The 23642-nt window shown below is 39.1% G+C and overlaps 1 protein-coding gene across 2 annotated transcripts; it reads right to left on the bottom strand.

The window, feature by feature from the left end:
- Positions 1-246: 246 nt before the first annotated feature.
- Positions 247-23148, bottom strand: grap2a (GRB2 related adaptor protein 2a). 2 transcript variants are annotated; one of them, XM_034089851.1, is made up of 8 exons: positions 23061-23148; positions 8968-9115; positions 8708-8799; positions 8258-8377; positions 5073-5262; positions 4394-4486; positions 2392-2508; positions 247-1066 (listed from the first exon to the last, which is right to left on the bottom strand). In XM_034089851.1, the coding sequence occupies exons 2-8, from the start codon at positions 9043-9045 to the stop codon at positions 887-889; spliced, it is 870 nt and encodes a 289-aa protein (XP_033945742.1). In that variant the 5' UTR covers positions 9046-9115; positions 23061-23148; the 3' UTR covers positions 247-886. The 2 variants fall into 2 exon arrangements, with proteins under 2 accessions (XP_033945742.1, XP_033945741.1); XM_034089850.1 differs by lacking the exon at positions 23061-23148 and adding an exon at positions 16116-16354.
- Between the last annotated feature and the right edge of the window lie 494 nt (positions 23149-23642).

Here is a 23642-nt window from a genome sequence, read left to right as displayed (position 1 = left end):
GTGGTGCATGTAGGTGTTTTTCATCAAGAGAATGGAAATGATGTGGCACAAGGAATTAAGTGTTTGATGGTTTACATCTGTCTACATGTTAAAGCGTCCTAATAAACATACTGAAGCTGCTGCCATTGATGTGAGCATATAATTGCAGTCTTTTTCCATAATTTAATTCATACATACAAGTTTTTTTTAATCATATAAAGAAACACTTTCTTGCCATATAGTTTAAATAAAAGTACCATTGGAAGCTTTTATTGTAAAGGCTAACTTTTATTACTTCTGGTTTTATTTTGGCTGGTTCAGACAACCCTCACAGAGACACGAAATATGACTTAATAATTACCTCGATAAAAACATTTCAGGTTTCTATATAAATAATTAAAACAATAAAACAAATCTAATAATAATAATTTGAAAACAACAATGCTTTCAAGGAGGAGTTTCTTTACAGAATTGTTGTGGTTTTCCTTTGTATTTCCACAGAAGGACCTCATGACTCAGATTATTAAATTAAAACCTCAAATCAGTGATAAGAACAATTTTATTGCGAGGAAATTACACTTCTATGATAAGTATTCAAACCTCTTGGAAATCAACTGAACTAATAAAAAAAAAAACGTTATGTGGTACAAAATGTGACTACCGTTAAAACACAAGCAGACACAGTTCATCAGCAGACCAGCCAACAAACATTTGGCTGGTTTTGGAAAGTCCATTGGGGTGTGTCTGTGACTTTTTAGATGTATGAATAGTATCTGAAAACAGTAGCTGACTCACATTCCTTGATGAACTTGAAGTGCTGAGGTTAAATAAGTCAGTTAGTCAGCAGCTGCAGAGCGAGTCTGTGAATGCGTGCAGGCTCAGTAAGTGCTTCGCCTGTGGCGTTTTCTCAAAGCTGCGTTGTGTAATTGGCAGGAAACAGCCCGCTTTTCCCCCGCAGCTTCCCTCTCCACCACGACGGGTCAGAGCGATCCAACACCTCAATGATGTCGCCCGTGCTGAAACCCAGTTCATCTTCTTCTTCTGCGTTGAAGTCGTACAGCGCCTTGACCTGCATCGTGGACGCCCTCTAAGGGGCAGGTTAAATGTTGGTGTTAAATATCAGTTTAAAGGTCACCTATCATGCTATTTTTAGGCAGATCTCAGATATATAAAAATATATAAAAAACATGTCTATGAAGTGTTTTGCTCAAAATACCAAACAGATCACCCATTCTAGCCATGCCTCATATCCCTCTATTTCACTTCCTGTTTCAAAAGTGCTGATTTTATGTATAAAGCTTTTTAAAAAAAAGATTGATAAAAAAAAGGAGGGGTCTGAGCTCATGTGGGACCCCGCAGCTACTGTCTAAACTAAATGCTGCCGTGATGAAACGCCATATCATGGATTATCAAGGGTTATCTCTGAAACAGTATGCCGGTTATACCACAAGGTGAGTTCCTTTTTACTTCCTGCTTCTTCACACACATGCTCCCCAGTACAGGTTAGCTCTGAGTGTTAGCGATGCTAATGCAAACACCGACCATATTACGTCCAAAACAGTCGGGCATTATTTCTGATGGCAATGTTTCTGATAGGGCCGTGGGTTCACATTTCAGATATTACGTCATATCGGACGCAAATCTAGATCAGCTCCGTTGTAGCCCCGTTTTTAGAGATGTGGGTACGGAGGAAAAGACAGAGGGTTTTATTTTCTGATGCTGCGTGAGTTCCCTGACGCACCGGGGACACATATTTATGTATAAAAAACCATCAAAAAGTGCATTTTGCATGATAGGTCCCCTGAAATGTCCTGTTTAAAGTGTTAACCATTATTTATGATTAAAACACATTTTCAGTGAATAGAAATATGTGCTGTTTAAGTTACAAATAACTTACATTTGTGATATAGAATAGTTTTCCCTGTAATTAACATGCATTTTTTTCAGGTGAGTTTTAATTTCTCAATGCAGTCTAAATACTAGGTAAATATTTTGTGTATTATTAAGGTATGTAACCTATGTATGTTACTTTCTTTCTGCGATATATGTATTTTAATTGGTGCCTATCTGCTTTTTAGGAAATTATAAATGTTATTAGTTGTATTTAGAGAATTTGTTGTTGGTGCACTTCAGCCTCTTGTGGCCAACATGAGTTTTATAAGGGTTAGGGTTAGAAAAACAAGTTTTCACTCAGTTACACTTTAGTTACTGCTTGAATGATGAAACAATAAAACTCAACAAGTTAGTTTTATTATCTATGAATGATTCAAGTCAGCATCAATGACAACATCCTAGAGAAAACACTCTATAGGTTTTGTTAAGGAGTTTAAGTCAAAAAGTTATTTGATGATAAGGTTCTGCGTAATTCTGTTTGTAACTGTTTGATTTTTACAAATAAAGAGAGGGCCTGACCTGAGGAGGGGGCAAGGTTTCAGATGCGCGATGGGGAGGAAAGCCAGCTCTGACGGGGCTGCTTCTTCCTGTGTGACCGATGGTGTGAGCTCGCTCCTCCAGACCCGCTCTCTTAGCCTGGAACAGAAAGGAAAAAAACACTTTAGCTGACTGTGCACTCAAACAGACAAGTAACAACTGATTCATAATTATCAACAATCATAGTATTCGTTCTGACTTGTGTTCCAAGCTTTATGTGAAGACTCAAATGCACTCACTGGCAAAGGAAAGGTAAGGTTAAACTTGAACAGGTGTTTATTGAAAATGAATTACAGCCACACGGAATAAGTATAACTATCAAGTGCTAACAAGTTCTAAACCTGTTGCGATCCAAACCGGCATGCTTCCAAAGATCTAACCATAGTTCATAAACTATTTTTGGCCATGTCTGCTACTATTGGCCATGTTTCATACTGTCGTGTTTTCACTCCTTATGGAAATATCGGAAAGTCCACTGCTGAATCAGCTGATCAGACACGAGAGGTAAATGCAGAGGAGGGAAGTAACTAAGTACATTTACTCAAGTACTGTATTTTCTTTAGATAATTTTTACTTTACTTGAATATTATATTTCCATGTTATGCTACTTGGTACTTCTACTCCACTACAATGTAGAGGTAAATCATGTACTTTTACTCCACTACTTTTTATTTAACACCTTTAGTTACTTCGCAGATTTTGATGATTTTAACTATATTCAACACTTCAATAAGACTTTAGTTACACCTGGAGTAACAATCACAAGCTACCCTATAATTAACAGATTGCAAAATAAGTACTTACTTTTGCTACTTTAAGTATATTTTGATGATAATGCTTTTCTACTTTTACTAAAGTTAGCTTTTGAATGCAGGACTTTTACTTGTAACAGAGTATTCATACACTCTGGTACTTCTACTACTAATGTTTGTAATGTTTGCTACGTTTGTGCAACTGACGATGTTTTATCAAATGCTGTTGTTTGCGATACTTAAACATTAGCATAAACATATGTTAATAGAACAAGGCTGAGGAAACATCTGACTATTAAGGTTTGAGAAGAAGAAGGCTGACACATAATGACAGAAATCCAGCAAGGCTTCAACCTGCATATCTCTTGACACGACGGTCACCTAAAAAATCATGTTCCTGTACAACGTAGTTGACAATGCAGATTGCATACTCATTTACGCTTTGAGGGAAATGTATTTTCTTTCAGGTCACGTTTGTTTTCTGATGTCTCATGAATACGTGAAAGCACACATTGGATGAATGGATGGGCCAAACGTATTTTCACCCAAGTGAGTAATGTTCGTTTCCCATGTAAAATGAGATGTCAACATTGACATGTTAACTTATGTATTGTTAACAAACTTGTATCATGTATGTTTCGGAAGTTTCCGATGGGGAACTTAAAGGTGGGGTAGGTAAGTTTCAGAAACCGGCTCGAGATACACTTTTTGTTATATTCCATGGAATGCTCTTAACATCCTGATAGCAATGAATATCTGAAGTGCTTTGACAAAAAATCCATAAAAAAACGTCATCTGTAGAAGCCGTAGAACTGTAAAAAGTACAACCAATCCGTTTAGCCGGCCCGGCCTACCTGCCTGTCAGCCTTCCATCGGGGCACAAACTCATCTCGTGCCCTCATTGGTCATGTGCGCATTCGTGTGTGTTGGAGGAGGGGCTCTATAAGGAAGTGGCAGATTTTCTCCGGTTGTGTATTTTCAAATTCTAGCGATCTCGAGCCGGTTTCTCAAACTTACCTACCCCACCTTTAAGCCATCATCTATGCTCTTTAAAAGCCAACAGACTCTATTGACAAACACATTCCTTTTAGATGCTGCCCTGCCACTGCCTTTGTTTGAGTTATTGTGTGGTTTTGATGAATCCAGACTAACCTTTTTAAAAAAAAACAGTGTAATAAAATATAGCGTACATTCCAAATGAACACATAAGGAAGCAAAAGTAAAGTGTGTACCAGCTGGTTGTGAGGCTGGTCTGAAGCTCTGCGCGTTGAAGCAACGATGGCTGCCGCCGTGTTACGTTGTTCAGGCAAACTTCCCCTCTTCACCTAAAGGAAGGAAACAGAACGTGACTTACAGGAACTACAGTATAAGCTGTCATTTCTATTTCTATTTCATGTGAACGCCCTGTGGACAACAAGGAAGGAAGCAAAAACATTTGAACTCATTTCAAATGATTCAGAAATGTAGGATATCATATCATGTGACTTCCCAAAAATGTTTAATATGATTTCTTTAACTTCCAAGAAATAAAATGAAACTGAGAAAATAGAGTGTAAATGTACCACGAATACATACATACAAAACCAAAAAATGTGATCATGATCATTTTTACAGTTTTTAGTAAGTTAGTTTCTTCTCTTTTTTTGTTGTTGTTCATTTCTTATTCTTTTTCAAGTGAGTTTTTTATATGGCTCTTACCATTGTGTGAAAAAAGCATGGTTATACCATGTTTAGTTCTCTATCTTTGGTTTAATTTGATCAACCACATTTTTAACAAGAAACCCACCCGCCCAGGTGCAATAGTTCCCTGTGGTGTGACCTTTTCATGGCTTTGAAATCTGCTTTTAGCAAGTTTACTGAACTATTGAAAATCAAAACTAAGCCCCTGTGTCAAACTGAACCGTCTCTTACCGCCGTTGGCGTGGGGGGGCTCTTACTGTCCGAGCTGCCGTCTTTGAGGTATATCTCCCTGGTCTTAGAGATGGAGGTGGACTCGTAAAACTCCACCAGCTTGTTTAACGAGGTGAACTTCTCCGACCACAGGAAGTACTGCCCTTTGTTGTCTTTCATCACTTTGAAGTGCTGAACATCACTCTCATGCCTAGGGGGAAATAAAGCATGGACACAGAAACACAGAGTAAAGTGCAAAGCCACATTAAGACACTTACAAGGTCCATTGACAATCACTTTAAATAAATACTTCATGGAAGAACATGTTGCTTTCTCGCATGCCTTCATGTTGAAAGAAGAATCCAAAAACTCACTCAGAATTCGTGGAGCATTCCTGTTTAAGAAATGCGTGTTTTTGAGAAGTATTGAGCATACAACTGGATAAATGACACTTAGATTTGTTTTTGAATCTAGACAAACAACATTTTCTTCAAGAATTCAAAGTAGCGCTGGGTAAGTATTTGATAAACAGAAATGTAGTGAGAAGTGTTGCTTTAAAAATATTTCAAGGAAGGACTAGGCTTCTTGTGCACCAACATTCCAGAGGTTCAGCTGTTTCCTGGGCTGGATTGTCCTCTGCTGGTCAAAGGACAAAACTACAACCTCAAAATTCACAGGCCGAATCCTTATCTTAAAGGTGGGGTAGGTAAGTTTGAGAAACCGGCTCGAGTGCGCTAGAATTTGAAAATACACAACCGGAGAAAATCTGCCACTTCCTTATAGAGCCCCTCCTCCAACACACACGAACGCGCACATGACCAATGAGGACACGAGATAAGTTTGTGCCCCGATGGAAGGCTGACAGGCAGATAGGCCATCCAATAGGCCCGGCTAAACGGATTGGTTGTACTTTTTACAGTATTACGGCTTCTACAGATGACATTTTTTTATGGATTTTTTGTCAAAGCACTTAAGATATTCATTGCTGTCGGGGTGTTAAGAGCATTCCATGGAATATAACAAAAAGTGTATCTCGAGCCGGTTTCTGAAACTTACCTACCCCACCTTTAACACAAAATCCCTAAAAAACTCAAGAGGTCTGAACTTTCCTAGATTTCCAACAACCGACCTCCAAGCATTCCAGGTGCAATATGTAAGAACGATATGTCAAAGAACAACTGCTTTGAACTCTTGTTGTCCTGTTGTTTGTTTGCTCTTATCGTTGTGTTCTGTTGTACTCTTGGTATCATTAATCATGGAAGTCCTGAGCATAAAAAAGCAACCATCAGAGAGGAGAGTTAAAGAAAGCTGTACAGTGTGCAGATCTTTTTCTCTGGTGGTCTGAATATCTGCAGACACTCATAGGTAAACTAACTCAACTTGTTTACTGTGATGCTCCTGCAGCTGTCTCCTTCTGTAAATATGTAAGAGTCTCGCAGAGTTTGCAGCATGTAAGTGAAGCAAGGAAGGCGAGAAAATGAGTCAGAGTTGAACTCTTCTTTATATAATGATACGCTCAAAGGAACCATTGGGTTTACTGTTTCTGAGGGTTGAATTATGCTCAGTGGGAGATCTTTTCTAACAGGCTTACATTTGATCCATTTAAATTATGTTGAGCCACAACATCTGTTCTTATTTGTGTTTCTTGTACCGTCATACTTAGGACAATAATCTAAAAGTATATCTGCGACGAGCATTTCTTAAATATTCAGTTTTTATGAGAAACTTTATTTCTAATCAAATTAAATATATTGAAATATCTGGAATACTTTATTCCTAATAATATGAATTATATAGAAATAACAGTGGTCCAAAAAGACAATGAGAACAGATTTTGAAAATGTGGAAATTGATGGGTGAAAAAAATCTCAAATGTCTCTTTTTCTTCTTTTAGTTTTGATCATATATGTTTTTTAATTCATAAAAAGTATTTTTGGATTTATTTTTTATTGTAAGGCGTTTTAATGTGCATTTCTTGTATTTAAAATGCTATACAAAAACTGTGTATTATTATGAATACTAATATTATTATTAGCACAGAAAACAACAGGAAGCATACAGATGATTTATATTTCTTAAAGCTCTTTACTGATTACACAACAGTATGAACCTTTAACACTGGCATATCTTAAATGCCATGACACACTTACAATATTTCTGACTGCAGCTTTAAGGTTAAAGAAAAGGAAGTTGTTTTTTTGTTTCTAACTTTAGAAACAAACCTAAATCCACTTTTATCTGGATCTAAACAAGATTGCAAAGACAGGATTCCATTCGGATATACCTGTATTAGGTTTCCGCCGGTCAAGTGTTCGGAAATAATACATTTTACCGGACAAATTAGAAACTTACCGGTCATGTTTCAATAATAAGAATAATAAGAATTGTGTAGCAGAGTTTCCGTTAGCAGGTAATTACAGGACTATGACCGGTAATATATGCTGATCTTTAAAACTCAGTTAATGGGGCTCATTTTTACATTGCTTCACTTTATAATCATCATTATTACATTCAAACAAACTACTTACAGTAGATGAAGTACATTATTCAAAAGTTTACATTATTTTTGGATAATAACACGGGAATAATACAATTCCTCTCTCCCGCTCTCTCTTCTGTATCAGACTCATGCAGCTCGCTGATCCAGTAATGAGTGACCCGACAGTGAAGAATAAACATATGTATAACTAGTTTAGCTAGTTCCAGAGGTAGATAAAGTAGCTAAGTGTGTTAGGTCTAACTTGAAGTGTGTGTTTTGCTCCGCTCACCGGTCCGTCACAGGCAGCGGGCGGAGCTGTGATCCGGTAGAGCTGCAGCTGATCTCTCTCTCTTTCTGCTTCACACGTTGCATATAGCTGTTTTATTGTCTTTTCGGACACCTTGAAAAGCTGCCATGACCAGTGAAGCCATTTTGGCGAGCTTCTTTTGCCGCACAGAGAAAAGTGTCATGTATTTTGCTTCATCTGATTGGCTCTCCTGATCAACCTTTATAGAGAGCACCGATCAAACTATTAAGAGTGAATATCGGCCGATAATGACCGGCGGCCGATCGATCGGAGCATCCCTAATTATTACTGGACCTTTTGACCGGCAGGTTTTGAATTTACCGTTTTTTTATAAATGTTACCAGCTAAAAACCGGTAATTACCGGCTAACGGAAACCCTGACCTGCATATCCATTTTTAAAGGCAAGGGTCCTAACTCACTTGACAGAGATGGAGAAGTCTCCCGGGGAGCTCTGACACCCTCGGATCACAAAGTCTCCCACATCTTTGTAGCGGAGGATGTCCTCTGCAGCGTTACGACTGGCGTCCTCCTGAAACCACCTGAGTGCACACACACACACACACACACACACACACACACACACACACACACACACACACACACACACACACACACACACACACACACACACACACACACACACAGATAATTATGGCTGCAACTACTGAATATGTTCTACATTAATCGATAAATGGTTCTTTAAAAAGTCATTAAAAAGTTTTAAATGTCCATCCAAGTTCCGAAAGTCTGCAGTGATGTCTTTAAGTGTTTAGCGAATATGAATGAATGATTATGAATTGGATGTCATCCCATATAAAGGTAACTCTTTTCCAGGTTAACTGTTTGTAACAGGATGTATTGTCTCTCACCTCGGTGTCTGCATCTCGATGTAGTTTTGTGGCACGAATCCTTCCAGCCCGTTCATCTCTGCTTTATACCAATCATCTTGTGGGCTTAAAACCTGATCAGAACAATAAGAATTAAAATAGAAAAATAAGAGCATTTACTGAAAGAAACAAAAACATAATATAAAAATGGCAGTATTATGCAGAAAGCTTCACAGTGCGGAGTATGAGGAAGTAAAACAAATGTGAAGGTATATTGTTAAATGAATTAATCGTCCACTGACCTTAAGTATGTCTCCCTTTTTGAAGCTGAGCTCATCGTCTGCTGTTGCAGCAAAATCATATTTCCCTGTGGCCTCCATCAGGACCGGCTGTAGTATCCGAAAGGTAACGAAGAGAAGAAGGCGCAGAGACGAGATCAGCGATGAGTTTCTGTGCAGGGAGGAAGAATGAATGAAATTATACTTTCTCAATCAAGAATTGAATTGCTATCAAATACAGTTTCCAAAAAGTTAAACGTAATCAGATTTGGGGGGGGTTTGCAATCTTTATAAAACTACTAATGTGATGTTGGACAGTACATGGTTAATGTTGCGTGACTATTGGTAGAATAAGTCTACTTTATATTTAAAAAGATCTTTCAAGCAATGATGTTCCTGCTAAGCGTGATGCTTCAGGGTGCATGTTTGACAAAAGTATATATTCTTTTCTGAGACGTTTCTTTTTTTCTCTGAGATAAAACTTGCTGATTGTAAAGAGTCGTGATGTGTCGGTCGCGAACGAGCCGATTCTTTTGAAAGGCTCTTTGGTACAAACGAGGGGAACCGAGTCGTGCTTGGTGAGAGCCGTTCTTTTTATCGTTCAATCGTTGGTCCACACTCTCTGCCTGCTAAAATCCACTCGCCTTTTAAAAAGCTTGATTTTGTTCCCCAAACGTATTCTATGAAGACCCGCCCCTACTCTGATTGGTAGGTTTCAGCACGAGGAGTGAGACGGGGTGGGTCTTAACGGAATACGCGAGAGAGAGAGAAGTCATAACAAGTGGTACAGGACAGGCAGACGGCGTGTTTTTCGGATGGAAAATGAGCCAAAAGCGAAAACCCATCACTTGTAAAGAGTGATAATAAGAGTATTGGAAACAATTCATGGACGGGGACATTTTTGCAGCAAATACAGACATTGCCTTTAACAAAGATTGCGCCTCCAGATGGATATTGGACTGTGCCCTATTGTTTAGCCCTAAAAAGGGTCCAAAACAAACTATTAGGGTTATTAAAAGTGGCATAAGTTAAATTAAACACTTGAATCCTATAACAAAACATAACGGAGCTCATTTAAGTTTAATCTAAGTAAACCAAGTACACATTCACAGGACTATATGCACTGTAAACACAGAAGCCTATCACTTTGTTCAGACTTGAGTTTTTTAGGGCACTTGAATTGGCACATGGAAACGACATGTAAAGCAACTGGAAAAAATCATTTGTAATCTATTTTTAAATTAGGAAGAATCACAAAAGCCACTTCTCATTTTGACTAACTGTTTACGGATAAACAAGCAGCAATGCAGAGGTTAGGACGACATTAGTGAAAATGTTATTCTCCAATTAAAAGAGATAGGCTTTTATAAAAGTCAGATTTTAAATTCAGTCAGAATTTGAATCTCACGACAGCAGTCAGTCTTACTTACTAATTTAGGTTAGTTTCCCACAGATGTGAAAACAATCACTATCTTTGTGGTTATGAAGTGAAGGATGTGGTGAAGTAAACTGAATCTACCATCGCTTCACTCGTGCAGCTGTAGAGCGCTCTGCAAGCTTGAAACTTCTTTCAACTCAAGTACCATAGGAGTAGATGTACTGCTGTGAAACACCCGGTGTATTCATTTTCCCATGTGACAAACAAACGTCCCTCAATACAAAGATTCTACAAACAAAACTCTCAATGGTAAGATCTGTGGACGGATCTGCTGAAAGAATTCAAAAGAATGTTACTAATGGGCTGACTGTGTGTTGCAATAAAGCAAAATCAAATGAGCAAAATACCAGATTGAATGAATAACTTCTGCTAATCACTGCCGGGGATGATGTGGCTTTTAAATGTACTTAATGTGAACAAATGACTTAATCAGCTAATGTAACAACTGATCATGCAGCGTAGTTTAGTTACAGATAGCTTGCTAGTCCTATCTTGCTAGCATGCTAACAGATATTGCTAGCAAAATACTCTAAGTGAATATTTTAGTTGGTTAGCTTTTAATTTACTTCAACTAACATGATCCTTATTATAACATGTATTATGATATGGTTTGCTGACTTTATTCAACAATAAGTTATGTTACGGCTTTTTACGTGCCGGGAGCGATGCAAGGCAGGTGTGGAAGTATAAATAACACACCAATCTCTTGTTTAATTTAAGATAGATTTTGCTATGGCCGAGAAAAAGAACAACACGTGACTTTCTCACAACAAGAGAACACTGTTTGTCCGGTGAAAATCTAAATATTTGTTATGGCAACCAGTGTCTTTATTTGAGTGACAGATATGAAAGAGTGAATGATACACGGGCTGGATTCGAACCTAGGTCCTCCGCATGTGGAGCAAGCTGCAGTCCATTGGCCTTCAGTATAACAAACTGAGCTATATGACGGCTTACTCTTTTCGAACCAAAGCAGGATTTTTTTCCCTCAACCAAACCAAGTAGTTTAGTTGCCTAAGACCAAGAGTTGTTTGAATTTACAACGTCAACCGTGTGCGCAGGAATGAAAAGCTGAAACCAACAAAAAAAATTGATTTTTGTTGAAAAAGGACAATTGAATAGTGATAATTTGATTAGAAGTAGTTGCCAACTCATGTCTTCTGTAGACTGGGGATGTAAGGAAGTTAATCAATATCTTTTTGAGTATATTAAAGAAGTGTTGCTTTCAGTGTTGCTTTTTAAGTTTCAGTATTTTAACTACAGAGATGTCTCTCTCATTTTGCACATCCATCTTAAACTGCACGGTCCATGAGGGCAGAAGTTATCCAGAGAACAGAAGCAGCTAAAACTCTTTCTTTTATTCCTTTTCTTCTGCTACAATCACAATGTTGTTCTGAATTGTTTTGCCTTCTTTTACAAATAGTGGAGGATGTTCAGATCCTTAACTTTAACATTATTAATAATGCATTTTTAATGTGAGTATTATTAGCTAAATTATTAATCGTTAATGGCTCCTGTGTGTTCCACAATATAACATATGATGTTATGTGATTGTTCATTAATGTGTACGGAGTGTTTCACTGTAATAGTTGGTCAAGGAAGAGCTAGTTCTAGTGAATTTATATACAGTTTGTAGGGGTGTAACGGTTCACAAACATTTCGGTTCGTTACGTACCTCGGTTTTTAGGTCACGGTTCGGTTCGGTACGTTTTCGGTACAGCAGAAAAATTATCACAAAACATAACATATTTTTTTTTTAATTATTATTAAACTGTGAATAATGTATTCACTCAAATAAATACAAAATATAATAAAATAAACATTAAGGTGCAGCCTTTCGATGAACTGAAATAATCTGTATTTGAACTTTACTGTACTAGTACTCACAAAACATAAAATATTAGTTTTGGGTTTTTAATTATTATTAAACTATGAATATTCACTCAAATAAATTTAAAATATAATAAAATAAACATTAAGGTGCAGCTTTTCGATGAACTGAAATAATCTGTATTTGTACTGTACTGTACTAGTACCTAAGCAGCCAGTTTGACATTAGGACTTGCTTGTCATTTCATGTTTTTTGAAAGAAAAATTAACTTGTCCACATTGCTTGCCGAAAGGGCAGATCTGCTGGCACTAGCAATGTCTCCTGCCGTGGAGAACACCCTCTCGCTAGGGACAGAGGTAGCAGATACAGCCAGGTAGTGCTTTGCTAACATGGCAACATAAGGATATTTGCCGTTTGTAATAGCTTTGGCTCGGTCTGAAGTTTTTGCGAGTGTTGGAGGCTTAAATGCTAGCGGGAGTTGGGTTTGCACTTCAGTCTTTTGGTACCGGTGATATTCACGTTCGGGTGATGCCTTGTCAAATGAGTGCATGTGCAAGTTTGATGTATTGCCAGCCGCGTAACCAATGTTAGTTGAACAATGCCGACAAACAGCTTTGGTTCGGTCCACCTGTCTTTGTCCGTCATCCTTGTACGTAACTGCGAAACCAAAATGTTCCCAAACCGGAGACTTCAATGATGCTGGAGGATTTTCAAGCTCAACTTTATCTGCGTTCGCCATTTCGACAGTTCCTCAAATTACTGACTACATTTGAACGCATCCTTCTGACCAGCTCGTCCAATGAAATGATTTGCTCGCTCTATGACGCGTTGAACACAATGGGAGCAAATTACTCTGAATGCTGCGACGCAGCACCTGAGATTACTTCCAAGAAGTTGTTCACGTTCTCAATTTTTTACGTTTAACGTTATATTCGTTGGGTACACTTCGGTACACACGTGTACCGAACCGAAGGGCCCGTACCGAATAATTTCGGTACGGGTACGTGTACCGTTACACCCATAACAGTTTGTTTGTATTTTTAAAACTGCCATGTCATAATAAATGTATTTTAAAATCTTAATCTATCCAAGAGCCTGTTGTCTTAAAAAGTTAGTTTTTGATGTATCACAAATACGTTTGTAATCAAAGTCTGCATAAGAGGAGGTCATGGACAATGGATGAATTCACTCATGTAACAAACACATTACTTACGTTACAAAATGATACATACTTATTTTCAGGTTATATGATGAGGCCCTCTGTGTCGCGAGCGTGGGGGGGGGGGGGTGCTAGCGGAGCCTCGCAGCGGCGAAACTGTGGCGCGCTTACACTGTAGGTGCCCCGCATTTGCTCTTCAGATGAGGCTCCCTACGGAAAATGTGGCTCCCTACGGAAAATGAGGCACCTCTGCAAGCTGAGGCCCCCTCCGCGAGGTGAGGCCCCACACAGTCTGCGTGATCGGCCTGTAGGGAGGGGCGGCCCTGCTTATTTTGGACGAGTAGTTGAGTTTCAATTCACAACACTTACCACGTTGTGAAAAAACTGCAACCATAATAATATTACATTACTTGTTAGACGCTTTTATCCAAAGCGACTTACATACTCAATACTGTGGGCAATCCCCACAGGAACAATTTGGGGTGAAGTGTCTCAGGGACACAACGACATGCTGACTGCAGTGGGGTTTGAACCTGTGACCCCCTGATCTGAACACCAACGCTCCATCCACAGCGCCACACGCCTCCGTATAATTATATATAATAATATAATTATTATTATAATACAAATAATGAAAAATTGCAGATTAAAATGTCTCAGGACCCGAGGGAATGTCTTTATAATGGTTGTTTTATCTGATCAAACCTGAAAACTAAGATAGATATCCACGTGAAAATGATGTTGAGGGAAAAACGTTGAATCAGCACCGTAGAATATTTAGAATCTTTGCTGATACATTTTTTGTCGATCTTCTTATGAAATAATTATTTCAGCTGTAGTTTTTTGTAAGGTCAATAGACATATGGAATATGTGAAATGTTATAGGTCCCATGTCATGGCCATTTTTACTGATCATAATTCCTTTGTTGAGGTCTACTAAAATAGATTTATATTGTGCAATTTTCCAAACTCACATTAGTTTCTCATACAGCATCTCTGTAAAGTATGTATTCACTCTCTGTCCTAAACGGCTTGATGGAGCTCTTGGCCCCCCCCCCCCTCCCTATGAGCCCAGTGTCCGTCTGCGAGACAGCGAAACCCAGCCCGAAACCAGCCCAAACACACACACACCCGCCTTCTCAGGGAGGAGAAATCGGCGGAGCTACAGCTGAGAAAAGATTGAGTGTGTGTGTGTGAAAGTCCGCAGGTCCATTTGGACCGATCCATGGACGTAACGTAACGGCTCCACGGATTGGTCCATTTGGGTATGGGCACGTCACTGTACACAGGAAGAAAAAGATAAATCTCCAACGAGGCGTTCTGGGGCAGCATAGACAGGTCTTCTCTGTGTTAGAGTTTTACTCGCTACAGGGTGTACTTTGAGGGTTTTAACTCTGCAGACCGTTTACATGCAGAAAAACCTTCATAACACACAAGGGGACGGGTAATAACCGGAAAAGCATGACATGGGACCTTTAAAATAACGTAGACAAATAAAATCGGCAGATTGAAATCTCTACATATATTTTGCAACCGCTAGGGGTCGCTCAGAAAAATGTATAACAAAATACGGAATTTGGTGGCCTTGGATCTTTTCCCGGTAAGAAAGGAGGTTAACCGGGAGTCTAAATAACCTGCATAATTATTCTCATCATCAAAACAAACGGACCAGTTGATTAAAACACTTTTTTTTAAAATGCTGATTATTGGGACCCAGGGCGGACTTAGGATCCAGATTCCGATGACTAAATTCCTTTATCTGGTTGAAATAAATAGTTAAGAACGACCAAGATCTAACATGTGTGTCGTCAAAATGTGGATGAAAACTGGATACAAATTCAATTTATGACAGTGTCCGCCGGCAAACACTTACAACGAGGATACATGCTCAAAGGAGATGCAAAACCATTATTGGAAACCACATTAAACAATAAACTGTTGCCTAAAAAAAAAAACGTTTCTCTAAATAAAAGTGTGTATTTGAATCCCTAATTCATAGTTAGTTAGTTAGTTAGTTAGTTAGTTAGTTAGTTGCAGCATTACGTTTTCTTCCACCACTGGGTGCAGAAGGGTGTGTGTGGGGGTGTTTGCAGAGGAGGAGGTCTTGACATGAGGTGGTTCATAGAGAGCAGCAGGGCATTGACCTGTGACCCTGAGCTCTGTGGTGGTAGAAAAGCATCGATCTCCATGGATTTAGACAGAAAAACTAAACATATATTAAGAACTAATGAGATTATCAAAGATTGTGTATTAGTATTGACATCATATCACTCAATCTTGCCCACCAACAAAAGCTTTCAAGCTACTTCCCCTAAATGACGGGGGTGAAAAACCATAAAAACATGCAGCTTGAACACGTACAATCCAAGCCAAGAGGGGAGATCCAGAAAATAGAGATGAAATAACAATTAAAATTAGTTCAGAAATGTAGATTTAACCTGGTTTTACAAGTATAACATCCAAGATTGGCGTAAATGTGCATATAACTGATATCACCTAAGTTGCCAAAAGCTAATGTTTAATGTTGTGTCTGCTGTCAGAGAGGGCTTCATCCAGTTACGAAATAACATATTTTGTAAAAAGAAAAGTCATTATTTAGTTTCAAGTAACGAAAGAGAAGTTGGAGATAGAGAGCAATAGAAAGAGGAAGAGAACTGAGCCGTTACTTAATTTCATATTTGTTTTCATAAGGAAGTATGAGGTTAATACATTTTCAGATATTAAAACAGCATTGTTCAGCTTACCTTTCCTCCTCTCCGGAGAACACTCTGTGGTGATTTTTATTCTAAGGCTGGCCTCTTCTCCGTCCGAAGTGTGAACACAGAAGCATATTTTGAATGTTTAAAACAGTTAGCACAAACAAACAAAAGTTTTGAGTGAGTGGCGTTTTGTTGCTCTTTTGTCTGGATGAGGTTGCGTGAACACGATGATTTGTGTCTGCGTGTGTCTGCTCTGTGCGGTCTGATGATCGCCTCTGCTACAAGTACCAGCCACCGAGTGCGTTAAATGTCACTTCCGGCCTCACTTTCAAAATAAAAGTCATGCCACTTGTTGCAGCATTTTTAAGCGAGTTTCCATCCATCCATCCATCCATCCATCCATCCATCCATCCATCTTCTCCCGCTTATCCGTGGTCGGGTCGCGGGGGTAGCAGTTCCAGCAGAGAACCCCAAACTTTCTTTTCCCTGGCCACATCAACCAGCTCTGACTGGGGGATCCCAAGGCGCTCCCAGGCCAGCGAAGAGATATAATCCCTCCACCTGGTCCTAGGTCTACCCCTCGGTCTCTTCCCAGGTGGCATCCTTATAGGTGCCCAAACGTTTTTAATTTTTAAGCGAGTTGAATATTTAAAGAAGTTTGATATCTCTTGCTTTAGCCTACAAACAATTGGTTGAATTGAATATATAAACACAAATTGTTGGGAAATAAAGGTTGCATTAGGGAATCAAATAATCTATTGAGGAAACCTTATCCGACACATTTTTAGGCAGGTATTGGAATTAAAACCTGTTTCAATCTATAGTTCTTTAATATTCTGGTACACTCTCACTCTCTCTCTCTCTTTGTGTCTGTAGATCATGAGTTGTTGCATTTATGTATTATTTTTCATTTTTAGACATTTTGTTAAAATCTTCAGCTTTGTTATCAATAAAACAAGACATTTGTTGGCTGGAAACAGTAACTTGTTAAATCATATTTTATATCTTGCATCTAGGCTATATCCTAAATATGTAAAGATATGAAAATAGTTCTGAGATAAAAGTTGGGTGAAGAAGCCCAATACTGTTAAATAGTGTGTGTTTAGTTGACCTTGTATTTTCCCTTTTATTTTGCAGAAATGTGCACAGTTTCCTGTCCCTCTCTGTTTCACTTCATGCAACATCCCCTTCCTTTCCTTGTATTCTAACCACAGACCTTCCTCAGAGGACGCTTTATCAAGGGACGGTCACACATATACTGAGCACATCTGCAACTGTTGTTTAGTTGCACGTTTCAAGAACACACACATGCAAAAGTAACCCTGACAAATTAAGCATCTTGTTCATCTAGATAGGCCTATGCATACTTCTTAAAAAGACTGCATTGTTACCTCAGACAGATTTAAAACGGATCATACATATGTTCACGTGTGTGTGTGTGTGTGTGTGTGTGTGTGTGTGTGTGTGTGTGTGTGTGTGTGTGTGTGTGTGTGTGTGTGTGTGTGTGTGTGTGTGTGTGTGTGTGTGTGTGTGTGTGTGTGTGTGTGTGTGTGTGTGTGTGTGTGTGTGTGTGTGTGTGTGTGTGTGTGTGTGTGTGTGTGTGTGTGTGTGTGTGTGTGTGTGTCATCAGTTAGGTAGCCTGTAGATGTATGACTGTATGATCAAGAACCTCTCGTGGTTGCGGTGATTTAACATGTTATGACAAATATATTTTTAGATATTTTCATAATTGACTGAATCCTCCCTCCCCTGTCCGTCTGGAAAAGGCTCAATCTGATCAACAACTGCATCAGTAGCAAAGACCTTAAAACCAGATTTCCCTAGTTTGTTGCTTGCCATTTTGGCCTTTATTGTAAGACATTTACAGTAAAGTCTGGTCTTATTTTGAACTGACGAATCAATTAATATCCCATATGTTGCGTTCCAGTAAAGTAAGGTAACATTTCAAATAGATAAATACTTGTTTTTGTCATTTTCAATGCCATCTTAAAAGGGAGCAGAGAGGGATTATCAAGTTAGATTTAACTTATCTTGTGAGAGGGAGATACATCTATTGAATGCACTTTTTCTAGTTTTATCATGCATTCAATTCTGAGTTCCACTGGCTGTAAATTGATGCATTCATTGACAAAAAATGAATAAAATGGGCATCTATTCTGTGAGCCCAGAACCTCAGGGGCCCAAAGGTGCTAGGTTCAGTATGTGGACGTTCAGCTGGGGTCATTTGTGTGTGTTTTTGGTGATAGGAATAAGTTGAGAGCGACACTATAGTGAGTTCTGCATTTGAGTGTTAAGCCTGTCATGCCTTACAATACTTTTATTATTGGCATACCAACCTGACCACATGCAACATATTGAGTCAGGGAAGTTCCTGAGGAAGTCCCGTTTTTGCAGAGAAGCTTAACATCACGCTGCTCAGAAAGAGCAGTTTAATGTAGTGCATTTCTTGGATAAGTGCACTAATGTCTCTATCTTTTGGAAATAACAGCAAATCTAATTTCCTGCAGAGCACTTTATTGCGTAATAAAATTATATTTCTATAATTTGTCTCTGCTATACTCAACCTATGTGAACTTGAATCAGTGAGAGAGAAAATGTTTCAAAATATCATTTGAAACAGAACAACACAGAAGGGTCATATTATATTGAAAAAACTCTTCGAAGCTGGTTTAAAGACACTTGACCGCATGAACAAATGTACTTTCTCAATTCATTCATATACCTGTCTTTCAATCAATTGGAGGAATATGGACCAGCAATACTCAATAATAATTTATTTTAAAACAGTATAGCAATATGTACGGTGGCCCTGAAGTGCAAGACACCACAGCATTTCAGAAAACACTACAGCATTTCAGAAAACGCCACAGCATTTCAGAAAACACCACAGCATTTCACATTGGACAGAAAGGGTATTCCTTTAGGGAGAACACTTCTTGTTTGTGATTGGACAGAGCCAGCCAGAGAAGCACTGCTGTGATTGGTTGTTTTTGCTGCCAGTCAAGAAATGACGCTTCGTGATTGGTCAACACCCGACAGCGAAATATGTCCCAACACATCAGCCGTTAGCACACACTCAGAGCTCACAGCTCCTCATATCTGTTCAGAAACTGGACAAAAGTTAAACATGTACAAACCACAGACTGTCTATGTCATGGCGAATACAGTCGCTGCTTTATTAATGTCTGTATGACGTTGTTGTGAGTGTGGACGGAGCAGCAACAGGTTAGTTTAGCCTGATGGATCCGATTCCATTCAGAAAACACGCATTTTAAAAGCTTTTCGCCTGCCGTCTTGTCTGCAGACTTGTCAAAGCGTTAATTCATGGTTTTTACTAACCGTTATCAGTATGTAGTTGCTTCGGCATCACTTTGAAACGTGTATTACAATTAAATTACGGTCAAATATGTTCATTTTGTTGTAGTTGGTATCTCCCATAGAATTGACATGGAGATACGCCCCGCCCCCTCTCCAGCGCGTCTTGTGAATGACAGCATTGACAGGAGCAAACACAGCTGACAGCCGCGGTGAAACTCCAGCGATTAGAGCGATGCGAATATTGGGTGGTCTACCATAGTATTTACATGGAGATAAGCCCCTTAGAAACCATGAATGAATAAAGCATTAATTCTGTGTTTACTCCTGTCATTCAAACAAGACGCTGGAGAGGGGGCGGGCCGGATCGGAATCGGATCGACCAGGCTAAACTAACCTGTAACTGCTCCGTCCACACTCACAACCACGTCATACAGACATAAATAAAGCAGCGACTGTATTCGCCATGACACAGACAGTCTGTGGTTTGTACATGTTTAACTTTTGTCCAGTTTCTGAACAGATATGAGGAGCTGTGAGCTCTGAGTGTGTGCTAACAGCTAACGGCTGATGTGTTGGGCCAATCACGAAGCGTAATTTCTTGACTGGCAGCAAAAACAACCAATCACAGCAGTGCTTCTATGGCTGGCTCTGTCCAATCACAAACAAGAAGTGTTCTCCCTAAGGAATACCCTTTCCGTCCAATGTGAAATGCTGTGGTGTTTTGTGAAATGCTGTGGCGTTTTTTAAAATGCTTAGACCCTCCAGAAAAACGCGATTCTGCGATTGCAGAATTTACCGCATAATCAGCAAAATGGTGCAGATTTTTAAAAGGCCGCATAATCCCCGCATTTTTCCACACAAAGTTGAGGGGAAAAAAGTTAACTCGTCTTGACGTGAAGTGATGATGATGACGCAATGTCATCAGCTCGCGCATCACAGAAGGTAAACAACACCGTAGAGTGAAGGAGGAGCTCACACGAGAGAGAAAACACCAAGATGAAAACATCTAATCCATCTAATTTACCGACGAACATTTCTGCTAAAGACCGGGCAAAGCAGTACCCCGATGTCTTGCACGAAAGTGGGGGGAAACTATTCTGCACCCCGTGCAACTGTGTGTTGGAGCATAAGAGAACATCGACGGTGACGACCCACTTTGATTCATTCAAACATTCGAAAATGCTTTCTGCTGCTGCGGACAAGAAAGCCAAACAACTCACGTTCACCGAGGCATCAACTTCCAAAACTCTTTCGAGGGCTACAAGAAACGAGGTGAGAAGCCTACAAGATTGAAGCTGGTCAGATAACTAACGAGTAAATTAAAACAGAATGAGGCGGAGAAGTGTGTGTTTGTTTGTGTGTGTGTGTGTGTGTGTGTGTGTGTGTGTGTGATTAAAATAGCCCAATTGCTTTTACAATAAATAAACATTGAATGTGTTTAATTGAATAGTAAAGGGGTTTAACGTTAGTGGCAGGTTGTGTGTGAGAGAGAATAAATAAAACAGCCCAATATTTATTTGTTCCGCATATTTAGCATATTTCGCAACTTCCCGCTATTTCACCCGCATAAAATCACATAAAACCCCGCATGTTTGATCGCATAATCAAGGATTTTAGCCCGCGTTTTTCTGGAGGGTCTAAATGCTGTGGCGTTTTGTGAAATGCTGTGGTGTCTTGCACTTCAGGGCCACTGTACATATGTCTAGTCCACCTTTATTTTAGGTTACCAAACAGTTACTGAAATAAAACAAAAAGGAACTAAAAATAAATTATAAGAATACACAATTCAAAAGATAAATAAAAAACATTTATATGAAAAACATTGATATCTTCAGACTATAAATAATATCATATAATAGATCATTCATCACATTCTTCATATGAAGTGAATCTAAGTGTTACATTTAAAAGCAAAAAGAAGAGTTTTTTCCCATTGCTAACCACTACAATGACACATGAACTGACTCTCAGATAGCTAAACCTCAGCTCAAGTCTCCAAAACCCTAAACACATGTTCAGTGAGAAACAGAAATCTGACATAAAGTCACTTTCAAAACACTGCCACTGAAAACGCCTCACACATGAAACCATTCGAAAATACATGTGCCATCAGGCCACACATGATTGCTTGGTCCTGTGGGCACTATATAAAGACTGTCATATAGGTGGAAGCAACATAGCATCACTATGAAGAGAAGGATGTGGGAGTGAGAGGGAGGACGAATTCAAGTCAATTCAGGTATTTTTTCTTTTCTCTTTTTTTTAGAGAAAAATTATATTTTTCCTCAAAGTTTTCCTTAGCATTTTATGTATTTGATAAAGAGCATATTTTTTATTCACACAACTGCTGTGCTCTTCATGCATGTTGCCCTGATTAGTTGTGTATAAAGAAACATTTTGTTTTGTTTCAACAGAACATTTGTGTTTCTGCACATATTTCTGCAGTGCAGAATTTTGCAGGATATATGAGGTGTGTTGCACTTTAGGTGTGTGGTTTAGTGAATTTTAGTACAGTTTTTTTCAGTGGCTAACACATAAATGACACATAGTGCATCATTGTGCAATAATTATGTAAACCCACACACAAAGAGCAAAACCTCAGCTCAAATCTCCAACACATTTCAGCTCTGCACCCAGTTTTCAACTCATCTTGGCAGAAGACACTGCACACAGTTCTCTAAGGAAGACACCGCAATCTAACATATTCACTTGTTTGCCATTTTCATAGCACTGCCATTAAGAAATGCTACACACATGAACCAATAAACAAATACGCATGCATATTGTTGACTCATCAGTCAGGATGCAAGCACTAGGAAAAGGCTACTAGTAAGAACTTTTTACAACAACAATGGATATTTAGACATAGCAGCAAGAGGTAGAGGTCCAGGGAGTGAGAGGGAGGATGAATGGAAGTCAGTTGAAGAGTTATTTGCAGCATAACGGTTGGAGCTGTATGAACGTCAGGCATATAGGTGCATGCTGATGAGGTGATGTGGCCAGACATTCAGCTTAAATCCGTTTTCTTTTCCTTTTACTGTATTTGATAGAGAGCATATTTTTTGTTCACACAACTGTTTGTTCAAAAATGTTGCGCTAAGCAGTTGTGGAGGAAAATAAACACGTTTTGTTTCAACAGAATATTTGAGATTCTGCGCTTATTTCTTTGGTGCAGAAACCCATAAAAGTACGTGTGTTTTTGATTGAGCACCACGGTGTGTAGTTGGTTGGACAAAGAGTCTTGTACGAAGTGTGTGCAATTCGGTGCAAAAGTTAGGTTTTGATAGGTGTTGATGTCGTTTTGAGTCATTCTGCAGGATATATGAGGTGTTTGCACTTTGGGTGTGTTGTTTAGGAATTATGTTCAGTGTTTTGAGAAAATGAGCCATGTTTTCATATGTGTTAGCAATTGAAAATAAACTGCGATCAAAATGACACCATGCAGTATCATGTCATTGCATGCATGCCTCTCCTTTCTTCATTTATATGTTCCTATATTTTCATTCAAGATTCAGTTTTTCTTAAAACGGTTATAGCATCTTCACACAGAGAGAAACATGTCTCATCACAGATCAATAATGCAGAGATACTGCGGTGCCTTCAGCGAGGTGTGCAGAGTCAGACAGAAACAGGCCGTGTGTTTGCAGAAAGTTTTAAAGATGCGTGTCTGACCTGAATCTTCGTGGCTCCAAACCGCCTGCTGTGCACAGCCGCTGCAGGTGGAGCTCACTCACATCCGCCTGTCAGCCTGACACTCAATACCACAACAAAACAACACAGTCTGGGGGTGTGTGTAGGTGTTAGTGTGTCGGTGTGGGTGTGTGTGTGTGTGGGAGAGAGAGAGAGAGAGAGAGAGAGAGAGAGAGAGAGAGAGAGAGAGAGAGAGAGAGAGAGAGAGAGAGAGAGAGAGAGAGAGAGAGAGAGAACACATATTACATGGGGTGGCAAAGGTGGCGCAAGAAGTCATGACAGGGTGGACAGTAAGTGGTATTTTATAATGTATATATAACCTATATCTTGTTAAATCATACCCTAACACAAGTGGTCTTAATGCAAAAGAGAAACAAGGTGTTCAGACAAACAAACAAAAACAGACAATACTCATGTTAAGTACAGGAAGGCTACCCTAAAATTATATTTACTGTAAGTTCAGACAAAGTACTTAGTTATTATTAAGTAAATGGCAGCACACTGCTCCTAACACTAGGATGGGTCAAATGCAGAGAAACAATTTCCCCACGAGGGATTAATAAA

Source organism: Pseudochaenichthys georgianus, chromosome 8 (assembly GCF_902827115.2).
Source record: "Pseudochaenichthys georgianus chromosome 8, fPseGeo1.2, whole genome shotgun sequence".
Lineage (NCBI taxonomy): Eukaryota > Metazoa > Chordata > Actinopteri > Perciformes > Channichthyidae > Pseudochaenichthys > Pseudochaenichthys georgianus.
The sequence above is the reverse complement of the archived record's forward strand: the minus strand, read 5'-3'. Positions and strand labels throughout refer to the sequence as shown.